Genomic DNA, 22,444 nt, shown 5'->3' on the forward strand with positions numbered 1-22,444 from the left:
CCCCCCCCCCCTCTCACTCACTCGCCCCCACTCACCCCCCCCCCCCCCCCCCTCCTCACTCACCCCCCGTCATCCCGTCCCTCTACCTCCCCCCTCCTCTCCTCCCGGGGCGGACCTTCTCTTCAGGAGCGGGTGCTTTCACGGAGATGTCGACCGGGTGCAGGTCGATGCCGCGGACGTTGTCCTGGTAGAAGCGGCTGGTGAACTGGTCGCAGTCGTAGATGAAGAAGCGGCGGCCGAGCACCGTGACATGTTGCCCCACCACCAGGTCCCGCGGGCCCAGCCACTCGCCCACCTCCGCTGCCGACACCTCCAGCACGGCGGCGGGGAAGCTGGCTGCGGGCAGAGAGGGGGGTCAGGCCGGGGAGAGAGGGGGGTCAGGCCGGGGAGAGAAGGGGGTCAGGCCGGGGAGAGAGGGGGGTCAGGCCGGGGAGAGAGGGGGGTCAGGGCCGGGGAGAGAGGGGGGTCAGGGCCGGGGAGAGAGTGGGGTCAAGCCGGGTAGAGAGTGCGTCAGGGCCGGGGAGAGAGTGCGTCAGGGCCGGGGAGAGAGTGGGTCAGGGCCGGGGAGAGAGAGGGGGTCAAGGCTGGGGGAGAGAGTGGGTCAGGGCCGGGGGAGGGAGGGGGGTCAGGCCGGGGAGAGGGGGGGCGGGTCAGGGCCGGGGAGAGAGGGGGGTCAGGGCCGGGGAGAGAGTGGGGTCAAGCCGGGTAGAGAGTGCGTCAGGGCCGGGGAGAGAGTGCGTCAGGGCCGGGGAGAGAGTGGGTCAGGGCCGGGGAGAGAGAGGGGGTCAAGGCTGGGGGAGAGAGTGGGTCAGGGCCGGGGGAGAGAGGGGGTCAGGGCCGGGGGAGAGAGGGGGTCAGGGCCGGGGGAGAGAGGGGGGTCAGGCCGGGGAAGAGGGGGGGGGTCAGGCGGGGGAGAGAGGGGGGTCAGGCCGGGGGAGAGAGGGGGGTCAGGGCCGGGGGAGAGAGGGTTGGGGGGGGGGTCTGCACTCACCGGGGCGGGGGGATGTCAGGGAGGGGGCCTGGAGGTGGTGATGAGGGGGGGGGGGGTGGTCTGTGGGGGATGGGGAGAGGTGTTGGAGGGGGCTAGGGGGTCTCCATTCACCGGGGAGTGGGGGTCACGGCGAGGGGGAGGGGAGGGGGCTATGGGGTCTCCACACACCGGGGAGGGGGTCTCTACTCACCGGTGGGCTGCTTGAGGCTCTTGGCCAGGCGCTGCCGGCCCACCAGCACAGGGAAGGGGTCTCTGCCGTCGTTCCTCTCGTAGACCTCGCGGATCTCCAGCGAGCCGTCGGCCAGGAAGTAGTGGATGATGTAGCGGCGGCACTGGCCCGGCCCGTCCTCATCCTCGCCCCACACCGCGTAGAAACGCAGCACCTGCCCGCACCCACCGGACACCGGACATTAGCGCTCAGGCCAGGGGCGGGGGGCGCGGCACAGGGGCGGTTAGGAGTCGATGGGATTAGGGGTCAGGGTTGAGAGGTCGGGGGCAGGTACTGCTAGGGGCGGGTCAGGGGTCCGAGGGGTGGCTTGGCGGTCAATTGGGGTTAAGGGTCAGGGATGGGAGGTTCAAGATTCAAGTGAGTTTATTGTCATGTGTCCCTGATAGGACAATGTAATTCTTGCTTTGCTTCAGCACAACAGAACATAGTACAAAACAGATCAGTGTGTCCATATACCATAATATACGTAAATACACACATGAATAAATAAACTGATAAAGTGCAAATAACAGATAATGGGCTATTAATGATCAGAGTTTTGTTTGAGTTGAGTTTAATAGCCTGATGGCTGTGGGGAAGTAGCTATTCCTGAACCTGGTCGTTGCAGTCTTCAGGCTCCTGTACCTTCTACCTGAAGGTAGCGGGGAGATGAGTGTGTGGCCAGGATGGTGTGGGTCCTTGATGATGCTGTCAGCCTTTTTGAGGCAGCGACTGCGATAGATCCCCTCGATGGACGGGAGGTCAGAGCCGATGATGGACTGGGCAGTGTTTACTACTTTTTGTAGTCTTTTCTGCTCCAGGGGTCAAGTGGATTAGAGGGTGGTCTAGAGGTCATAAAGACGACGACTCGGGGTGGGAGAGTTAGGGCTCAGGTCTGGGGTGAGGGATTGTGGATCGGAGGTGAGGGTTAGAGGTGGAGGGTCGGGCGTGGGCGCGCTGGGACACGCACCTGGCGGTCGAAGGTGAGGAACTGCTTGAGTTTGTCGAAGTCCGATGGGGTGCGGTGCTCCCGCGGCGGTTCCTTGCGGCTCTCCGTGTACGGGTCGAGCGGGGTGTCCTCTGGGCAGTTGGGCACCATGCCGTGACTCAGCATGAAGTCCTGGCACCGAGACACACCGGACATCAGCCCGTCACCCCCACACATCAGCCCGTGACCCCCACACATCAGCCCGTGACCCTCACACATCAGCCCGTCACCCCCACACCAACCCGTGACCCCCACACATCAGCCCGTGACCCTCACACATCAGCCCGTCACCCCCACACCAACCCGTGACCCCCACACACCAGCCCGTCACCCCCACACCAACCCGTGACCCCGACACACCAGCCCGTCACCCCCACACCAACCCGTGACCCCCACACCAACCCGTGACCCCGACACACCAGCCCGTGACCCTCACACATCAGCCCGTCACCCCCACACCAGCCCGTGACCCCGACACACCAACCCGTCACCCCCACACACCAGCCCGTCACCCCCACACCAACCCGTGACCCCGACACACCAACCCGTCACCCCCACACATCAGCCCGTCACCCCCACACCAACCCGTGACCCCGACACACCAGCCCGTGACCCCGACACACTAGCCCGTGACCCCGACACACCAGCCCGTGACCCTCACACATCAGCCCGTCACCCCCACACCAACCCGTGACCCCCACACACCAGCCCGTGAACCTCACACATCAGCCCGTCACCCCCACACCAGCCCGTGACCCCGACACCAGCCAGTCACCCCCACACCAACCCGTGACCCCGACACACCAGCCCGTGACCCCGACACACTAGCCCGTGACCCCGACACACTAGCCCGTGACCCCGACACACCAGCCCGTGACCCTCACACATCAGCCCGTCACCCCCACACCAACCCGTGACCCCCACACACCAGCCCGTGAACCTCACACATCAGCCCGTCACCCCCACACCAGCCCGTGACCCCGACACCAGCCCGTCACCCCGACACCAACCCGTGACCCCGACACACCAGCCCGTGACCCCGACACACTAGCCCGTGACCCCAACACCAACCCGTGACCCCCACACACCAGCCCGTGACCCCCACACACCAGCCCGTGACCCCAACACCAACCCGTGACCCCCACACACCAGCCCGTGACCCCGACACACCAGCCCGTGACCCCGACACACCAGCCCGTGACCCCCACACACCAGCCCGTGACCCCGACACACTAGCCCGTGACCCCATGACCCCGACACACCAGCCCGTGACCCCGACACACCAGCCCGTGACCCCGACACACTAGCCCGTGACCCCCACACCAGCCCGTGACCCCGACACACCAGCCCGTGACCCCGACACACCAGCCCGTGACCCCGACACACTAGCCCGTGACCCCACCAGCCCGTGACCCCCACACCAGCCCGTGACCCCGACACACCAACCCGTGACCCCGACACACTAGCCCGTGACCCCCACACCAGCCCGTGACCCCCACACCAGCCCGTGACCCCCACACCAGCCCGTGACCCCCACACACCAGCCCGTGACCCCGACACACCAGCCCGTGACCCCGACACACTAGTCCGTGACCCCATGACCCCGACACACCAGCCCGTGAACTCGACACACCAGCCCGTGACCCCGACACACCAGCCCGTGACCCCGACACATCAGCCCGTGACCCCGTGACCCCGACACACCAGCCCGTGACCCCGACACATCAGCCCGTGACCCCGTAACCCCAACACACCAGCCCGTGACCCCAACACATCAGCCCGTGATCCCGACACATCAGCCCGTGCCCCCCACACCAACCCGTGACCCCGACACACTAGCCCGTGACCCCCACACACCAGCCCGTGACCCCATGACCCCGACACACCAGCCCATGACCCCGTGACCCCGACACACCAGCCCGTGACCCCGACACACCAGCCCGTGACCCCGTGACCCCGACACACCAGCCCGTGACCCCGACACACCAGCCCGTGACCAAGTATGGTGACCCCGACACACTGGGTGTAGTTGACCCGGTGACCCGGTGGGTGGGTGTAGGTGACCCAGTATGGTGACCCCGGTGAGTGGGTGGAGGTGACCTGGTGACCCGGTGGGTGGGTGTAGGTGACCTGGTGACCCGGTGGGTGGGTGTAGGTGACCCAGGTATGGTGACCCCGGTGGGACGTACCCAGGTGAAGCGGTCACAGCCGGTGAGGCGGAAGCGCTTGCCGTAGGCGGTGAAGTCGGTGGCCACATTGAGGTGGCGCCAGTGCCAGGTGTGACCCTGGTCATCCCGGGGCAGCCGCTGGCGGGCGATGAGCGGTCCCTGCGGCAGCCCCGCGTTGTCCACGGCCGGCTCACTGATGGCGATGCTGTCGTCCTCCAGGTAGTACAGCAGCACGATCCGCCGCACACGGTAGACCTCCGCCGGGGACTCACGCACCGTCTCCTTGAAGTAGCCGTAGAACCGCAGCACCTGCACCAGGGACAGCAGCCGTCACTGGGGGCGGGGAGAGGAGAGGGGTGGGGGGTAGAGGGGTGGGGGGTAGAGGGGAGGGGGGAGAGAGGATGGGGGAGAGGAGAGAGTGAGGGGGGGAGGAGGGGGTAGAGGGGAGAGAGGAGGGGATAGAGGTGGGGGGGAGGAAGGGGGAGTGAAGAGGGGGGGAGAGAGAGGAGGGAGAGAGGAGGGGGTAGAGGGGGGGGGAGAAAGGAGGGGGGAGAGAGAGGAGGCAGGGAGAGGAGGGGGAGAGGGTGAGAGGAGGGGGGAGGAGGGATGGAGAGAGGAGGAAATGGGGGGGGGGGAGAAAGAGGAGGAGGGGGAGATGAGAGGGGCGGGTAGTGAGGGTGTTACCTGCTTGTCGAAGGCGACGTGGCCGGGGATGAAGTCGGAGGGGGGCGCCTGCCGGGCTTGTCCGTAGGTGAGCGTGGGCCGGGTGTCGGCCAGTTGGTCCACATCGGCCTGGGACAGCGGGTTGACATGGAGCGGGTCCCCGCCGATACCGACCCGCGGCACCAGCGGCAGCGCGAAGCCGTTGCGGTAACTGAACGTCTGCGGCCGCCCGAAGCGTGACTTCTGCACGACATGGGAATGGATGTATCATTTATCATTTAAAAATAAATTGGATAGTTATATGGACGGGAAAGGAATGGAGGGTTATGGTCTGAGCGCAGGTAGATGGGACTAGGGGAGAATACGTGTTCGGCACGGACTAGAAGGGTCGAGACGGCCTGTTTCCGTGCTGTAATTGTTATATGGTTATATGGATGGTCAGAGGCGGGGTACCGGGGATGCCCCCTCTCCCCCCGCTACACAAGAGCAAGACCCCTTCCTCTCCCGCTCACTCTCTCCACCGCCTCTGCCCCACCTCCCTTCATTCCTCCTCTCCCCATCCCCACACTTACCCCTCCCCTCACTGTCCCCCCCACCACACTCCCCTCACTGCCCCCCCCCTCCCCTCACTCCCCTCCCCTCACTGTCCCCCCTCCTCCTCCCCTCACTGTCCCCCCCCCACCACCACACTCCCCTCCCCTCACTCCCCCCCTCCTCCTCCCCTCACTGCCCCCCCCCACACCACACTCCCCTCCCCTCACTGTCCCCCCCACCACACTCCCCTCCCCCTCCCCTCACTGTCCCCCCCACCACTCTCCCATTCACTCCCCCCCTCCACACTCCCCTCTCCTCACTCCCCCCCTCCTCCTCTCACTGCTCCCCCCCACCACACTCCCCCATTCACTCCCCCCTCCACACTCCCCCTCACCTTCCCCCTCCACTCACCACACCCCCCCTCCCCTCAAAACACTCTCCCCTTCACTCCCCTCACTCTCCCCCCTCCCCCTCTGTCCATCCGCGCTCTCCTCACCCTCACCTCCCCTCTGTCCATCCCCTCACCCCCCCAATCCCACCCCAATCCCCCTCCTCCCCGGAGCTGTGGGCGTTGAGGGGGTGGGTGCTGTTTTCTATCGAGAGGGAGCGAGGACACGGTGGTCGTGAGCCCCGGAGAAGCCTCTCTCCACAGATGCCGAGTGGCCGCAGCGATGTGTGTGGGGGTGGGGGTGAGGAGCCGGGCGCTGGCGGGGTTTGGGGCAACACGCACGGGTGGGGGGTAGCCTGGAGTCGGGCCGGGCTCCAGCTCCTCGCTGGCTGGCGGGCGGCCAGTGGCTGGGGTGGAGGGAGCGGGGCTGGGGGGCAGATGGCCGTGGGGAGGGTCCGGCGTAGATCACCGCTAATCACCGTGGGGTCCCGGACCGTGTACCCCGGCAGCAAAGGCAGACCCCGGACTGGGTAGCACGACATCCCGGCGCCTGCAACACACGCTCACTCCCCTCTCCCCGCTGATTCTTCTCTCCCCCCGCTGATGCTCTCTTCTCCCGGCTACTACTTTCTCTCTCCCCTCCCCGTTACCCTCTCTCTCTCCCTCCCTCCCTCCAGCCGGTTGCTCGCGTTCCGTTTCTCGCAGTATCAGTCGGCGTTTCCATGGCGACGGTAAACAAACAAACTGGAGCTCGATGTGAGACAGAGAGAGGGAGAGAGGCTGGGACAGAGAGAGATAGAGGGAGAGAGAGAAAGAGAGACTGGGGCAGAGAGAGAGAGAGAGACTGGGGCAGAGAGAGAGGGAGACTGAGATACCGCTACCTTCAGGTTCAGGAGCCTGAAGACTGCAACGTCCAGGTTCAGGAATAGCTACTTCCCCACAGCCATCAGGCTATTAAACTCAGCTCGGACAAAACTCTGAACATTAATAGCCCACTATCTGTTTATTTGCACTTTATCAGTTTATTTATTCATGTGTGTATATATTTATATAATGGTATGTGGACACACTGATCTGTTCTGTATTCACGCCTACTATGTTATGTTGTGCTGAATCAAAGCAAGAATTTCATTGTCCTATCTGGGACACATGACAATAAACTCTCTTGAGATCTTGAGACAGAGAGGGAGAGACCATGAGACTGGGCGAGACAGGGAGGTGGGGAGACTGGGTTAGAGAAGGGGCGACTGTGAGTGAGCCAGAGATAGAGAATAATCAGAGCAGAGAGGGAGAGGCGGGAGGGAGCTAACTAAACAAATGTAGAGAAAACTGTAAGCCAGGTCTGAAACGTCACCCAATCCTTCTCTCCAGAGATGCTGCTTGTCCCGCTGAGTTACTCCAGCATTTTGTGTCTATCTTCGGTTTAACCAGCATCTGCAGTCCCTTCTTACACAAGCCGTGGCTGTAAGTCGCTGGGACAGTACTGGAGATGTGTTTGTGCTTAGCCCAGAGGTTGGGGGATAGGTGGGTGAGGGATGTGCGGGTGGTTCTGGGGTAAACACTATCGGAGGGTGTGGATTATTGCTGCTCATGTGTACACCATGGAGCAGGAACAGGCCCTTCGGCCCAGCCCCCGCAGGCTGTCGTTCAGAGACCACTGGAGGCCACACTGCCCGAGTCTCCGTCCTCCCCATCAGTTGCAGGTTGAGTTTGACAATAGACAATAGGCAATAGGTGCAGAGTAGGCCATTCGGCCCTTCGAGCCAGCACCACCATTCAATGTGATCATGGCTGATCATCCCCAATCAGTACCCCGTTCCTGCCTTCTCCCCATATCCCCTGACTCCGCTATTTTTAAGAGCCCTATCTAGCTCGCTCTTGAAAGCATCCAGAGAACCGGCCTCCACCGCCCTCTGAGGCAGAGAATTCCACAGACTCACAACTCTCTGTGAGGAAAAAGTGTTTCCTCGTCTCCGTTCTAAATGGCTTACTCCTTATTCTTAAACTGTGGCCCCTGGTTCTGGACTTCCCCCAACATTGGGAACAATTTTTCCTGCATCTAGTTTGTCCAGTCCTTTAAGAATGTTATATGTTTCAATAAGATATCCTCTCATCCTTGTAAATGCCAGTGAATATAAGCCCAGTCGCTCCATTCTTTCATCATATGTCAGTCCTGCCATCCCGGGACTTAACCTGGTGAAGCTACGCTGCACTACAGCAAGGATGTCTTTCCTCAAATTAGACTTGGACAGAGAGAGGGATGCCAAGTTAAACTGTTCTCTGCTGCACACGATCCATATTCCCCCATTCCATGTATATCCATCTGCCTATCTAGCAGCCTCTTAAACACCACTATGGTATCTGCCATTAAACTGCGCCTGCCATTTCACGATCACACCAACATCAATCAGTCTGAGGCCCGAGATCACGGTGAACACCTCCAGTAATCTGAAGAAGGGTCTCGACCTGAAACGTCACCCGTTCCTTCTCTCTAGAGATGCTGCCTGTCCCGATGAGCTTTTTGTGTCCATCTCCAGTGATCTCTGTTCCCCTGTGGGCGATGGCTCCTCTGAAACTCGACAAGTGTTCCCAGCCGCTACCCTCCCACTGCCTCCTATCTCCATCCTCCAGCACCCTCCCTCCCACCGCCCCCTCCCTCCCTCCCTCCCAGTGAATGAAACGGCAGCACAATGGAGGTCAGGATGCATTTTATTTGAGGTTACCAGATCTAGAGAGCAGCAGCAGAGAGGGCCGGGGTCACCTCTCCCTCGAGGTGGGGGGCCGGGCCCAGTCGAGGGGTCACCCTCCACCTCGCGGTGGGCAGTCGAGCCCCACCGCGCTGTCACTTCAGCAGCTTGAGGTTCTTCATGAGCCCCTGTACCTGCTCCTTGGGGCAGGGCCTCAGGGCCAGGCAGGTGGGGCAGTTCTCCGGCTGCTCCACCCACAGCTTGTGATCCACCTGCTCCTCGGTCAGCCTCTGCGACAGCTTCACCAGGCTCTCCTCATCAGGGGCCTGCACCGGGTAACCAGACAGAGGGTCAGAGCCGCCGCTCACTGCCGGATATCCCAGCCGTCCTGGGTTCCCCCCTACCCACTCCCCCATGGCTGACCCCAACCGGCTCTCCCCCAACTCCCCCAACTGCAACCTCCCCCCCCCCACTCTGCCCCCCCCATCCCCAGTCCCATGCTCCCTCCCCACCAGCTACTGCTCCATCCAGCTCTATGCCCCCCCATAAGGATCTCTTCACATCCTCTCTCTGTTCCACCTCACTGCGCTCCATCTGATGCCCCCTCCCTATCTTTCTTTCCCCCGCTCACCCCCTCCCCCACTATCCCCTCTTCCCCCACACATTTCCCTCCTCAGTGTCTCTCCCCTCCTTTATAATTTTTTACGCGTCTCTAAGATTCCCTCTCATCCTTCTAAATTCCAATGAATACAACCCTGCTCTTTCCAATCTTTCCTCATATGACTGTCCCGCCATCCCAGGGATTAACCTGGTGAACCTATGCTGCACTGCCTCAATAGCAAGGGTGTCCTTCCTCAAATTAGGGGACCAAAACTGCACACAATACTCCAGATGTGGTCTCACCAGGGCCCTGTACAACTGCAGAAGGGCCTCTTTACTCCTATACATAAATCCCCGTGTTATAAAGGCCAACATGCCATTATCTTTCTTCACTGCCTGCTGTACCTGCATGTTTACTTTCAGTGACTGGTGTACAAGGACACCCAGGTCTCGTTGCACTAATCTGCCTCCTTGTTCTTGTCGCCAAAGTGGATAACCTCACAATTATCTACATTATACTGCATCTGCCATGCATCTGCCCACTCACTCAACCTGTCCATGTCACCCTGCAACCTCCTAGCATCCTCTTCGCAGTTCACACTGCCACCCAGCTTTGAGTCATCTGCAATTTGCTAGTGTTAATTTTAATCCCATCATCTAAATCACTAATATATATTGTAAATAGTTGCGGCCCCAGGACCGAGCCTTGCGGCACTCCACTCGCCACTGCCTGCCATTCTGACAGGGACCCGTTTATTCCTTTTCTTTGTTTCCACTCTGCCAATCAATTCTCTATCCATATCAGTACCCTACCCCCAATACCATGTGCTCTAATTTTGCCCACTAATCTCCTGTGTGGGACCTTATCAAAGGCTTTCTGAAAGTCCAGATAAACTACATCCACTGGCTCTCCTTCATCCATTTTACTTGTCACATCCTCAAAAAATTCCAGAAGATGAATCAAGCAGGATTTCCCTTTCATAAATCCATGTTGTCTTGGACCAATCCTTTTACTGCTATCCAAATGCACTGTTATTACTTCTTTAATAATTGACTCCAGCAACTTCCCCACCACCGAAGTCAGGCTAACTGGTCGATAATTCCCCGTTCTCTCTCTCGCTCCCTTTGTGAAAAGTGGGATAACATTAGCTACCCTCCAATCCACAAGAACGGATCCTGAATCTATAGAACATTGGAAAATGATCACCAATGCGTCCACAATTTTAGAGCCACCTCCTTGAGTACCCTGGGATGCAGACCATCAGGCCCTGGGGATTTATCATCCTTCAATCCCATCAGTCTACCCAATACTATTTCTTGCCCAATGCAAATTTCGTTCAGTTCCTCTGTCTCCCTAGATCCTCTGTCCTCCAGTACATCTGGGAGATTGTTTGTGTCTTCCTTAGTGAAGACAAAACCAAAGTACCTGTTCAACTCTTCTGCCATTTCCTTGTTCCCCATAATAATTTCACCTGTTTCTGCCTTCAAGGGATCCACATTTGTCTTTACTAATCTTTTTCTCTTAATAGACTTAAAGAAGCTTTCATTACCCTCATACTTCATCTTTTCGGCCCATATTGCCAATTTTGTTACCTTCTATTGTCCTTTGAAAGTCTCCCAGACCTCTGGCTTCCCACTACTCTTTGCTATGTTATACACCTTTTCTTTGAGTATTATTCCATCCCAATCTGCCCTTGTCAGCCGCGGTTGCCTCTTACTCCCCTTAGAATCGAATGAAATGATCCTGCGTCTTCTGGATTATGCCCAGGAATTCCTGCCATTGCTGTTCCACCGTCATTCCTACTTGGATCCTTTTACAGTCGGCCTTGGCCAGCTCCTCGCTCATGCCTTCATAATCTCCTTTGTCCCCTCTCCCCCCCTCACTCCACACTCTCCCCTCGCCCCCCACACTCTCCCCTTCCCCCCTCACCTCACCACTCTCCCCATCCCTCCCACCCCCCACTCTCCCCTTCCCCCAACCCACCCCTATTCCCCTCCCACCCCGCACTCTCCCCACCCCCCACACTATCCCCTCCTCCCTCCCCCCACACTATCCCCACCCCCCCACCATCCCCCATGCCGCAGCCCCTGCCCCTGCCCCACCTGTAGTACCACGGTGGCCATGCTATCGAGCTGCTCCAGGTACCGCTGCGTGTCGGCCTGTTCCCGGGACAGGTGTACGGCGGCGAGGCAGGCGTGACAGGCCTGGGCCACCAGGGCGCCGCGGGTCCAGGCGGGGGCCCGCAGGTCGGCGCGTAGCACCACGTACTGGACGATGCGCGGAGCCGGGGCGGCCATGACCAGAGATCAGAGAGAAGTAGCGGTAGCGGTAGCGGTGGTCAAAGATGCTCCGCTTGGTGGCGGCGGCCATGACCATCCTGGCACCGCGCAACTCACGCAGCGCAGCCCGGCGACGGAATGACGCGGCCCGGCGACGGGATGACGCGGCCCGGCGACGGGATGACGCGGCGCGGCGACGGGATGACGCAGGCCGGCGACGGGATGACGCAGCGCGGCGACGGAATGACGCACCGCGGTAACTGAGAGACGAGGCGGCGGTTGGCAACGATGGCGGGAAATTCGAGCAACGGTCCGTCGGCGGGAAAGTGGGGGAGAGACAGACAGACAGACAGACACCCCGGGGTGGGGGTGGGAGAGGGAGCGCTCTACTGGGGGTATGTCGGGTGAGAGAGAGAGACGACTCCCCGGGGTGGGGGTGGAGGGGATGATACTTTACACTCTGTGTACTGGGGACGGGGGAGGAGTGTGTGTCCTGTGTGTGTGTGTGTGTGTCCTGTGTGTGTGTGTGTGTGTGTGTCCTGTGTGTGTGTGTGTGTGTGTGTCCTGTGTGTGTGTGTCCTGTGTGTGTGTGTGTGTCTGAGTGTCCTGTGTGTGTGTGTGTGTGTGTGTCCTGTGTGTGTGTGTGTCTGAGTGTCCTGTGTGTGTGTGTGTGTGTGTGTGTGTGTGTGTGTCCTGTGTGTGTGTGTGTGTGTGTGTCCTGTGTGTGTGTGTGTCCTGTGTGTGTGTGTGTCCTGTGTGTGTGTGTGTCCTGTGTGTGTGTGTGTCCTGTGTGTGTGTCCTGTGTGTGTGTGTCCTGTGTGTGTGTGTGTGTGTGTGTCCTGTGTGTGTGTGTGTGTCCTGTGTGTGTGTGTGTGTCCTGTGTGTGTGTGTGTGTGTGTGTGTGTCCTGTGTGTGTGTGTGTCTGAGTGTCCTGTGTGTGTGTGTGTGTGTGTGTGTGTGTCCTGTGTGTGTGGCCTGTGTGTGTCTGAGTGTCCTGTGTGTGTGTGTGTGTGTGTGTGTGTGTGTCCTGTGTGTGTGTGTGTCTGAGTGTCCTGTGTGTGTGTGTGTGTCCTGTGTGTGTGTGTGTCCTGTGTGTGTGTGTGTCCTGTGTGTGTGTGTGTCCTGAGTGTCCTGTGTGTGTCCTGAGTGTCCTGTGTGTGTGTGTGTCCTGTGTGTGTGTGTGTCCTGTGTGTGTGTGTGTCCTGTGTGTCCTGTGTGTGTGTGTGTCTGAGTGTCCTGTGTGTGTGTGTCTGAGTGTCCTGTGTGTGTGTGTGTGTGTGTCATTGTGCTGTGCTCTGTGTTACAGGGGTGCTGGAGAGGCTGCGGCAGCTGGAAGGCAGCGTTGAGCAGGGGGTGGCGGAGCAGGAACGGGCCGAGCGGAGCCACGGGCGGCTGCAGCAGCTCCAGGCCACTGTGCGGCAGCTGCGGGCCGCCCGGGACCGACTGAGGAGCGCCGTCAGTACCGGGGCCGCTGGGGTGAGAGCCGGAGGGGGGGGGGGTTGTGAGGGGTAAGAGCTGTAGGGGAGGGGGGTGGAGGAGGGGTTAGGTAAGGGTTGGGTGGTGGAGGGGGGGGGGTCTGAGGTGGGATGGGGGGAAGGGCATGGGAAGGGCCTGGCGTGGGGTAAAGGCTGAGGAGGTGTGGGTTGATCGTGGTGGGGGGTTAGTGTTGGGGTGGGCGTCTCTGTTATCGGGAGCTGGAAGTCTGGTTTGTGCACAGGTTTGGGCCGAGAACTAACTTGATGGAGGGGCACATGAGTCATGGAAGGGAGAGGGGTATGGAGGGGGTCGAAGGAGGAATTAACTCCATGGTTATAAGGGGGAAAGGGGGCCCCGTCAGGAACCTCTGTCTGCAACCACAGGAGATGGGCAAGGTCCTCAATGAGTATTTCTCCTCTGTATTTACAAAGGAGAAAGGCAGTAGGACGGAGAAACTTGGGGCAGTCAGTGGAAGTGTCTTGAGAGCAGTCAGTGTTACTGTCGAAGAAGTGCTGAAAGTACTGTCGTGTTTGAAGGTAGACACATCTCCAGGGCCTGATCAGATATATCCAAGGACATTGTGGAAAACTAGAGAGGAAATTGCGGGGAGTCCTGGTTGAAATTTACGAGTCGTCCTTAAATCCAGGAATGGTGCCGGGAGACTGGAGGGTGGCAAATGTTGAGCCTCTTTTCAAGAAGGGCTGCAGGGAAAATGCTGGGAACTATAGGCCGGTGAGCTTAACATCTGTAGTTGGTAAGTTACTGGAAAGTATTCTGAGGGATAGGATATACAGGCATTTGGATGGGCAAGGGCTGATTAGGGATAATCAGCATGGTTTTGTACGTGGGAGGTCGTGTCTCACAAATCTGATTGCATTTTTTGAAGTGACCAAAAAAGTTGATGAGGGCAGAGCTGTAGATGTTATATATGGACCTTAGCAAAGCATTCGACAAGGTTCCGCATGGTAGGCTGCTCTGGAAGGTTAGATCGCATGGGATCCAAGGAGCGATAGCTGAATGGATAGCAAATTGGCTCCATGGAAGGAAGCAGAGGGTGATGGTGGAAGGTTGCTTCTCAGACTGGAGGCCTGTGACTAGTGGTGTGCCTCAGGGTTCGGAGCTGGGCCCGTTACTGTTTGTCATCTACATCAATGATTTGGATGAGAACATACAGGCCAAGATTAGCAAGTTTGCTGATGTTAGTAGTTTTGCAGATAGTGAAGATGGTTGTGAAAAATTGCAGCAGAATCTGGATCGATTGGCTAGGTGGGCGGAGGAATGGTTGATGGAATTTAATACAGAGAAATGTGAGGTGTTGCATTTTGGGAAGTCTAACATGGCAGGACCTACACAGTGAATGGTAGGGCTCTGGGGAGTGTTGTAGAGCTGAGGGATCTAGGAGTACAGGTGCATGGTTCCTTGAAGGTGGAATCGTGGATGGATCGAGTGGTCAAAAAGGCTTTTGGCACATTGGCCTTCATCACACAAAGTATTGAGTATACAAGTTGGGAGGTCATGTTGCAGTTGTATAAGACGTTGGTGAGGTCTCATTTAGAGTATTGTGTTCGGTTCTGGGCACCATGTTATAGGAAAGATATTGTCAAGCTTGAAGATTCATGAGGATGTTGCCAGGACTAGAGGGTGTGAGCTATAGGGAGAGGTTGAGTAGGCTGTGACTATTCCTTGGAGCGCAGGAAGATGAGGGGAGATCTTATAGAGGCGTATAAAATCATGATGGGAATAGATCAGGTAGACTCTTGCCCAGAGTAGGTGAATCGAGGATCAGTGGACATAAGTGAAAGGTGAAGGGGAAAAGATTTAATAGGAATCTGAGGGGTAACTTTTTCATACAAAGGGTGGTGGGTGTATGGAACAAGCTGCCAGAGGAGGTCATTGAGGCTGGAACTATCCCAATGTTTAAGAAACAGTTAGACAGGTACATGGATAGGACAGGTTTGGAGGGATATGGGCCAAGCGCAGGCAGGTGGGACCAGTGTAGCTGGGACACGTTGGCCGGTGTGGGCAAGTTGGGCGGAAGTGCCTGTTTCCACACTGTATCACTCTATGACTCTCCCACTCTCTGTCTTGGTGTGCAGGACATGCAGGAGCTGCTGGTGCAGTTGGGATCGGGCTCCGTCCGGCGGCCAGGCCAGGAGGAGCTTGCTGCTGCTGTGCTGAGGGAGAAGCTGGCTCCACTCCAAGGGTTTGCCCAGGTCTACCGCCTGACAGGTGAGGGGTGGGCACAGAGCTCCCTCAGAGCTGGGGGGGGGGGGGGGGGGGGGAGATTCCGGCAGCTCCCCCCCCCCTCCCACTGCATGGAGATACTGGGGGGGGGGAGGTGTGAAACTGGGGGCAGCCTTAGGGGTGGTGGAGGGGGGGGGGGGGGGTGCTGGGTGCTGGCTGCCACTGATGGGGTGCTTCCTCTGCAGGGATCAGCAGTGAGCTGCGAGACTCCAGCACCATGAGCGTCTGCATCCACACTGCGTACGACGGCACCTACCTGGACTCCTACCAGCTGGACATGCGGCTGCAACAGCCACGCAAGCTGCTGCGCCACAACCTGCCTGCCTGCATCCCCCTGCAGCAGTCGGCTGGAGAGCTGCTGCAGCGCGACCTGCCGGCGTTCCTGGAGGCTGTGCACGGCATGCTGAACGCCTACGTCAGCCGGCGATACCAGCTGCAGCAGATGCAAGTAGGTCCTTCCCTCCCTTACCCCACTGCTCCCTGCATGTCCGCATACCTCTTCACCCTCTGCCTGTTGGTGAGGTTTAGTGTCGGGCTGCGTACTGACGTGTGGATGGAGCTGGCCCAGTGCTCTCCCAGGCAGCCTGCAGCAGTCAGTGTGCCCCTGGAGTGTGTGCGAATGCAGCTCGACTGAGTGTGTGAAGGGGCCGCTCCTCCAGTTGTGGCCCCTGACCTTTGGGCAGCGGGTGGAGTCGAGGGCTCCCTCAGTGGCCCACTCCTGATGCGGGCACTAGGCATGGATGTTGTGGATGCGCTGAAACAGGCCCTTTGGCCCACTGAGTCTGCGCCAACCATCAATCCCCACACATGGGGTGCCAGAGCCCTGGGGACAGGCAGCGGTGGTCTCTGGGAACCCTTGGGTCAGTGGGCATGGAGAGCTGGCATGTGTCCAGACAAGGAGGGGAGCGGTTTAGAGATACAGCGCGGAAACAGACCCTTCAGCCCACCGAGTCGGCACCGTCCAGCGATCCCTGCACATTTACACTATCCTACACACACACGAGGGACAATTTACACTTATACCATGTATACAAACCCAAGCCAATTAACCTACAAACCTGTGCATCTTTGGAGTGTGGTTGGAAACAGAATGGTCTCGGAATAAACCCACGCGGGTCACGGGGACAAACTCAGTACAGACAGCTCCCGTAGTCGGGATAGAACCCTGGTCTCTGGCGCTGTGAAGCAGCAACTCTACCGCTGCACCACCGTGACCACCAAATGGGATGGGAATTTGTAAAATGCACAAGTGGGTCTGGGGGTAAAGGTGGGCAGGGGTGAAGGACACTGTCAGAGTGTGCCACCTGCGGGCGGGTGTGTGACATGTACCCACTAACACCAGTGCTGTGTGGCATGGTGTTCCAGACCAGGGGTAAAGGACACTGTCAGAGTGTGCTACCTGCGGGCGGGTGTGTGACATGTACCCACTAACACCAGTGCCCTGTGCCAGGAACACTATGACTGGACCAGCCAGATTCGGAAGAACACGGCGTACAACCTGCTGAGGTTCCACTACTCCGTGGAGGACGGGGAGACGGATAAGGACATTCGGGTGAAGCTGGTCTACGAGGATCTCAACAGCTGCCTTCCCACCGGAGTCACCATCACCTGCACAGGTACATGTGGAGCGGGTCATAGTCGGGGGAGCTGTACCGCACGACAACAGGTGCACCCAGTAATGGCATTGTGGTCAGCTCCAGCATGATGGGCCGAAGGGCCTGTGCGGGTGCTGTACTGTGTTCTATCATCGGTCCAACATGCCGTGGGCCCCATGTACCCTGACCTGCAAACTTACTAACCAGCCCCTCCACCTCCGCTCAGTCTGCCTGGGCCTACGCAATCTCCCGGTTGCCAAACACACTCACTCCCCCTCCCATTCCCACTGACCTTTCTGTCCCGGGCCGTCTCCACTGTCAGAGTGAGGCCCCAGCGCATATTGGAGGAACAGCACCTCATATTTCGCTTGGGTAGCTTACACCCCAGCGGTATGAACATTGACTTCTCTAACTTCCCTCTCTCTCCATCCCTCGCCCTTCCTAGTTCTCCCACCAGTTTCACTGTCCTTCTGATTAATTTTGCTGATTGTATGCCCCGCTGTCACCTTCCCCTCAGCCAACAATGATCCATTCTACATTTTCTAGAGCACATTGCCTTTGATCTGACGTTTTCACACCTTACCCTTCCATATCTCTAGTCTCCCCCTCCACTGATTCTCAGTCTGAAGAAGGGTCTCGACCCCTTAACGTCACCCATTCCATCCCTCCAGATGTTGGGAGGGTTCTGAAGATGCAGGTTTGATAGAGACATGGAAAATAGGTGCAGGAGGAGGCCATTCAGCCCTTTGAGCCAGCACCGCCATTCATTGCGATCATGGCTGATCATCCACGATCAAGAACCCGTGCCTGCCTTCTCCCCATATCCCTTGACTCCACTAGCCCCTAGAACTCTACTATCTAATTCTCTTTTAAATCCATCCAGTGAATTAGCCTCCACTGCCCTCTGTGGCAGGGAATTCCACAAATTCACAACTCTCTCAGTGAAAACGTTTTTGCTCATCTCGGTTTTAAATGGCCCCTTTATTCTTAGACTGTGGCCCCTGGTTCTGGACTCGCCCAACATTGGGAACATTTTTCCTGCATCTAGCTTGTCCAGTCCTTTTATCATTTTATATGTTTCTATAAGATCCCCCCCTCATCCTTCTAAACTGCAGTGAATACAAGCCTAGTCTTTTCAATCTTCCTTCATATGACAGTCCCGCCATCCTGGGGATTAACCTGGTGAACCTACGCTGCACTGCCTCAATAGTAAGGATGTCCTTCCTCAAATTAGGAGACCAAAACTGCACACAATACTCCAGATGTGTGTTGTGTATGTATGTTGCCCTGGGGCGGTGAACTGTGTGTACATGAGGTTGGGGAGTATTGGCACTGTGTTTATTCAGGGTGGAGCACAGTGCGAGTTAGTGCAAGGTGCAATGCTGGTGTTGTCCATTGATCTGGATGCCAGTGAGTGGGCGTGAGATGGGTAACACTGCAGCACCGGGCTGAAGTGGGCAGGGGTATCTCTGTGGTGGTGGTGTGGGGGCATGTGGGAGATTCCCGCTGACTGCAATCTCTTCCCTGCACTCCAGGAGCGGCGGAGGAGGGCCTGCAGGAGAAACTGGAGCGTCACCGGCAGTTGCTCCTGAGCCAGCACCTGCACCGGGCACTGGAAAGCATCAAGGACCAAGACACGTTACTCTAGTGTCTGCCAGCCCGGGGCAGTACCAAGCTCAGTAATGGAGGGGCAGGGGTGAGGGAGCACCGCACTGTGGAGGGGGGTCGGGGTGTGGGAGCGCCGCACTGTGGAGGGGGGTCGGGGTGAGGGAGCGCAGCACTGTGGAGGGGGGTCGGGGTGAGGGAGCACCGCACTGTGGAGGGGTCGGGGTGAGGGAGCACCGCACTGTGGAGGGGTCGGGGTGAGGGAGCGCAGCACTGTGGAGGGGGCGGGGGTGAGGGAGCGCAGCACTGTGGAGGGGGGTCGGGGGTGAGGGAGCGCAGCACTGTGGGGGGGGGTCGGGGTGAGGGAGCACCGCACTGTGGAGGGGTCGGGGTGAGGGAGCGCAGCACTGTGGGAGGGGGGCGGGGGTGAGGGAGCGCCGCACTGTGGAGGGGGGTCGGGGGTGAGGGAGCACCGCACTGTGGGAGGGGGGCGGGGGTGAGGGAGCGCCGCACTGTGGAGGGGGGTCGGGGGTGAGGGAGCACCGCACTGTGGGAGGGGGGCGGGGGTGAGGGAGTGCCGCACTGTGGAGGGGTCGGGGTGAGGGAGCACCGCACTGTGGGAGGGGGGCGGGGGTGAGGGAGCGCTGCACTGTGGAGGGGGGTCGGGGTGAGGGAGCACCGCACTGTGTGGGGGGTCGGGGGTGAGGGAGCGCTGCACTGTGTGGGGGGTCGGGGGTGAGGGAGCACCGCACTGTGGGAGGGGGGCGGGGGTGAGGGAGCGCTGCACTGTGGAGGGGGGTCGGGGTGTGGGAGCGCCGCACTGTGGAGGGGTCAGGGTGTGGGAGCGCAGCACTGCGGAGGGGTCGGGGTGTGGGAGCGCAGCACTGTGGAGGGGGGTCGGGGTGTGGGAGCGCCGCACTGTGGAGGGGGGGGCGGGGTGAGGGAGCGCAGCACTGTGGAGGGGTCAGGGTGAGGGAGCGCCGCACTGTGGGAGGGGGTCGGGGTGAAGGAGTGCCGCACAGCGGGTGGGCTTTCAGATGCGTTGTGATTGGTGCCTCTTCCCCTGCTAAATGCACGGGCTGTGGGCCGGGAAGCAGCAAGTCTCCAAAAGTCTCCATCAATGTTGCCAAACAATGTGAGGGAGCAAAGTGTAAACGGTTCCCCACTGTATTTCACTTACTTTCCCCGTTGCAATATGTTGGGGAGAAGTCAACCATTGGTTTGATGCCTGTCGTTTGTCAGTGCTGTCACAGGTTTGTGATGTTGAATAAAACTGTGCTTACATGGTGTGAGGGGGCTGTGGATAAAGAGGCCAGCCTTGCCCCACCAACTCACCCATGTTGGTCAATCATTCCCAATGTCCCGTGAGGATGCGTTCTCAGTTGCTGACTCACCTTCCCTGTGCATTCGCCAAATTCTGCCCAGTCCCCATTGCCAGCCCACTGTGGTGGGGCAAACCACGAACACTAACAAGTTGGAGGCCAGGAACCAGGTGGAGAACATTAGACGCAAAACCCTGGAGTAACTCAGCGGGACAGGCAGCACCTCTGGAGAGAAGGAACGGGTGAGGTTTCTGGTTAAGACCCTTCTTCAGGCTCCAGCTTTTTTGTGTCTATCTATGGATTAAACCAGCATCTGCAGTTCCTCCTTCCACAGAGAGAAAATGTCGTTACATGGTGTCAGGACAATAACCTCCCTCAATGTCAGCAAGATAAATGAGCTAGTTATAGAAACATAGAAAATAGGTGCAGGAGTAGGCCATTTGGCCCTTCGAGCCTGCACTGCCATTCAATATGATCATGGCTGATCATCCAACTCAGTATCCTGTACCTGCCCTCTCTCCATACCCCCTGATACCTTTAGCCACATCTAACTCCCTCTTAAATATAGCCCAACTACCTTCTGTGGCAGAGAATTCCAGAGATTCACCACTCTCTGTGTGAAAATGTTTTTTTCATCTCGGTCCTAAAAGATTTCCCCCTTATTCTTAAACTGTGACCCCTTGTTCTGGACTTCCCCAACATCGGGAACAATCTTCCTGTCCAACCCCATAAGAATTTTGTAAGTTTCTATAAGATCCCCCCCTCAATCTTCTAAATTCTAGCGAGTACAAGCCGAGTCTATCCAGTCTTTCTTCATATGAAAGTCCTGACATCCCAGGAATCAGTCTGGTGAACCTTCACTGTATTTCTCTCTATGGCAAGAATGTCCTTCCTCAGATTAGGAGACCAAAACTGTACGCAATACTCCAGGTGTGGTCTCACCAAGACCCTGTACAACGGCAGTAGAACCTCCCTGCTCCTATACTCAAATCCTTTTGCTATGGATGCTAACATACCATTCGCTTTCTTCACTGCCTGCTGCACCTGCATGCCTACTTTCAATGACTGGTGTACCATGACACCCAGGTCTCGTTGCATCTTCCCTTTTCCTAATCGGCCACCATTCTTATTGACTCCAGGAAGCTCCAGTCAGCATCAGGACACCTCCTCTGCACACCCTGAACATGCGGCACATTTGATAGGAAGCGTGCCCTCCTGCTATTTTCTTGTGTGCCCTCTGCAATTTTGCTTTAGTTTCATGACCACACGCTAACACTTTAATAGTTGTCAAACTTTATTAATTGACCATTATTTTGCACACACCCTCACCAAATTGCTGCACCAGGAACGAGTAAAACCTGGTGTACGCACACACAATGTGGGAGCGCTTGCAGAATTCCCAGCCAGGGAACACCCCCGCCAGCGAATATCCCACAGCATTCCCGGCCAGGGAATATCCCACAGCATATGCTACAGTATCCCCAGCTTGCAGCCAGGGAACATACCACAGCAAGAGAATATTTCACCCATCCCCAGTCATGATGCATTCTCCAGGCACCTTGCTCTTGCTGGTCTTTGAGGATGCGGGTTGGGACATTGAAACCCTTTCTCTTGTGTGGAGAAGAGTGCAGGATTCCCCTGTGTGAGGGAGGGGGCTCTGTGATCACCACCAGATAGCCTCCCAGGGCACCTCCACCCATCTTGTCCCGTACCCTGGTCCCAGCCTCCTGCCCCTCTCTCCTGCTGTGTCGCTCCTGCCGTCCCGTGCCACTGGGGTGTCAGGTGTTGTCCACCACCTGGTGGGGCAGGGTGACGGCTGAGCCGCTGAGGAAGGAGCCCTGCCTCTCGCGGCCCTTCACCAGGTAGGTGATCAGCTCGCCCTTGCCCTTGACAAAGACGGGCCCCCTGCGCACCAGCCGGAAGCCGTAGTCCTTCAGCACCAGGTACGTCTCCTCCACCACCTGTAACACAGGGGAGAGGTCAGCAGACTGGGTACCCCCACCACTCTGTCCCGCACCCCCCAACCCCATCTCCACAATCACACCCACCACCACAAACCCCCACCATCTCATTCTATGATATTTATGAATGACCCATGTTTAGTTTAGAGATACAGCACGGAAACAGGCCCTTCGGCCCACCGGGTCCATGCTGACCAGCGGATCCCCGCACATTAACACTATCCTACACACACTAGGGACAATTTTTACATTTACACCAAGCAATTAATCTACAAACCTGCACTTTGGAGTGAGGGAGGAAACCGAAGATCTCAGAGAAAACCCACGCAGGTGACGGGGACAACGTACAAACTATACAGACAGAACCCGTAGTCGGGATTGAACCCGTGGTCTGCGGCGCTGCATTCGCTGTAAGGCAGCAACTCTACCGCTGCGCCACTGTGACCATGAAGATGCAGCAGCGTGCAGACAAGATGGAGAGTGTGGGCAGATGCTGGTTCATTGCAGCTATGAGCTGAGGACACAGTGCATGTTGGTGAGCCAATGGGTGTCGAAGGACCCTGGGGGTCAAGCCGTGAGAGTGGCAATGCAGGTAGCCAGGGTGGGGAAGAGAGTGTGTGCTGTGTCTTGTGGGTCAGTGTGTGGAATGTAAATGGTGGGTGGTCATGTGTAACTGGACAAACGCTGGTCACAACATACACGGGGGGGGGGGGGGTTCTGGTCACGCCAGGAAT

General features: G+C 58.2%; 4 protein-coding genes across 5 annotated transcripts in view; 1 reads left to right on the plus strand and 3 right to left on the minus strand.

Moving 5' to 3' along the window:
• Positions 1 to 82: 82 nt before the first annotated feature.
• On the minus strand, positions 83 to 6,640 carry efhc1 (EF-hand domain containing 1). Its single transcript, XM_033026357.1, has 6 exons — positions 6,420 to 6,640; positions 5,040 to 5,261; positions 4,377 to 4,664; positions 2,170 to 2,319; positions 1,182 to 1,374; positions 83 to 336 (listed from the first exon to the last, which is right to left on the minus strand). Exons 1-6 carry the CDS (start codon positions 6,480 to 6,482, stop codon positions 83 to 85), a joined length of 1,170 nt encoding a protein of 389 aa, XP_032882248.1. The 5' UTR covers positions 6,483 to 6,640.
• A 1,991-nt stretch (positions 6,641 to 8,631) lies between these two features.
• ptrhd1 (peptidyl-tRNA hydrolase domain containing 1) lies at positions 8,632 to 11,649 on the minus strand. 2 transcript variants are annotated; one of them, XM_033025083.1, is made up of 3 exons: positions 11,331 to 11,649; positions 8,744 to 8,953; positions 8,632 to 8,701 (listed from the first exon to the last, which is right to left on the minus strand). In XM_033025083.1, exons 1-2 carry the CDS (start codon positions 11,523 to 11,525, stop codon positions 8,783 to 8,785), a joined length of 366 nt encoding a protein of 121 aa, XP_032880974.1. In that variant the 5' UTR covers positions 11,526 to 11,649; the 3' UTR covers positions 8,632 to 8,701; positions 8,744 to 8,782. The 2 variants fall into 2 exon arrangements, with proteins under 2 accessions (XP_032880974.1, XP_032880973.1); XM_033025082.1 differs by having other exon boundaries at positions 8,632 to 8,953.
• An 80-nt stretch (positions 11,650 to 11,729) lies between these two features.
• Positions 11,730 to 18,541, plus strand: cenpo (centromere protein O). The gene is made up of 6 exons (XM_033025084.1): positions 11,730 to 11,817; positions 12,814 to 12,983; positions 15,080 to 15,212; positions 15,413 to 15,675; positions 16,678 to 16,843; positions 18,358 to 18,541. Exons 1-6 carry the CDS (start codon positions 11,796 to 11,798, stop codon positions 18,468 to 18,470), a joined length of 867 nt encoding a protein of 288 aa, XP_032880975.1. The 5' UTR covers positions 11,730 to 11,795; the 3' UTR covers positions 18,471 to 18,541.
• A 2,489-nt stretch (positions 18,542 to 21,030) lies between these two features.
• adcy3 (adenylate cyclase 3) overlaps positions 21,031 to 22,444 on the minus strand; it is a 41,021-nt gene continuing 39,607 nt past the window's right edge. Inside the window, exon 20 of the mRNA XM_033025085.1 lies at positions 21,031 to 21,710. Within this exon, the coding sequence (XP_032880976.1) occupies positions 21,528 to 21,710 (183 nt within the window). The 3' untranslated portion in view covers positions 21,031 to 21,527. The remainder of the gene's footprint in view (positions 21,711 to 22,444) is intronic.

This window comes from Amblyraja radiata, chromosome 8 (assembly GCF_010909765.2).
Source record: "Amblyraja radiata isolate CabotCenter1 chromosome 8, sAmbRad1.1.pri, whole genome shotgun sequence".
In the NCBI taxonomy this organism is placed as follows: Eukaryota; Metazoa; Chordata; class Chondrichthyes; order Rajiformes; family Rajidae; genus Amblyraja; species Amblyraja radiata.

Excerpts from the sequence above, each read along its gene's own strand:
- efhc1 (XM_033026357.1), bottom strand. The coding sequence starts at position 6,482 with ATGTCGTGCTACCCAGTCCGGGGTCTGCCTTTGCTGCCGGGGTACACG. Across the intron at positions 4,665-5,039 it reads ACGTCGCCTTCGACAAGCAG|GTGCTGCGGTTCTACGGCTA; the intron begins GTAACACCCTCA and ends TCCCTGGTGCAG. Across the intron at positions 2,320-4,376 it reads GCTGTGACCGCTTCACCTGG|GACTTCATGCTGAGTCACGG; the intron begins GTACGTCCCACC and ends TCTCGGTGCCAG.
- ptrhd1 (XM_033025083.1), bottom strand. The coding sequence starts at position 11,525 with ATGGCCGCCCCGGCTCCGCGCATCGTCCAGTACGTGGTGCTACGCGCC. Across the intron at positions 8,954-11,330 it reads TGGCCACCGTGGTACTACAG|GCCCCTGATGAGGAGAGCCT; the intron begins GTGGGGCAGGGG and ends TACCCGGTGCAG.
- cenpo (XM_033025084.1), top strand. The coding sequence starts at position 11,796 with ATGGCGGGAAATTCGAGCAACG. Across the intron at positions 12,984-15,079 it reads TCAGTACCGGGGCCGCTGGG|GACATGCAGGAGCTGCTGGT; the intron begins GTGAGAGCCGGA and ends CTTGGTGTGCAG. Across the intron at positions 15,676-16,677 it reads ACCAGCTGCAGCAGATGCAA|GAACACTATGACTGGACCAG; the intron begins GTAGGTCCTTCC and ends GCCCTGTGCCAG.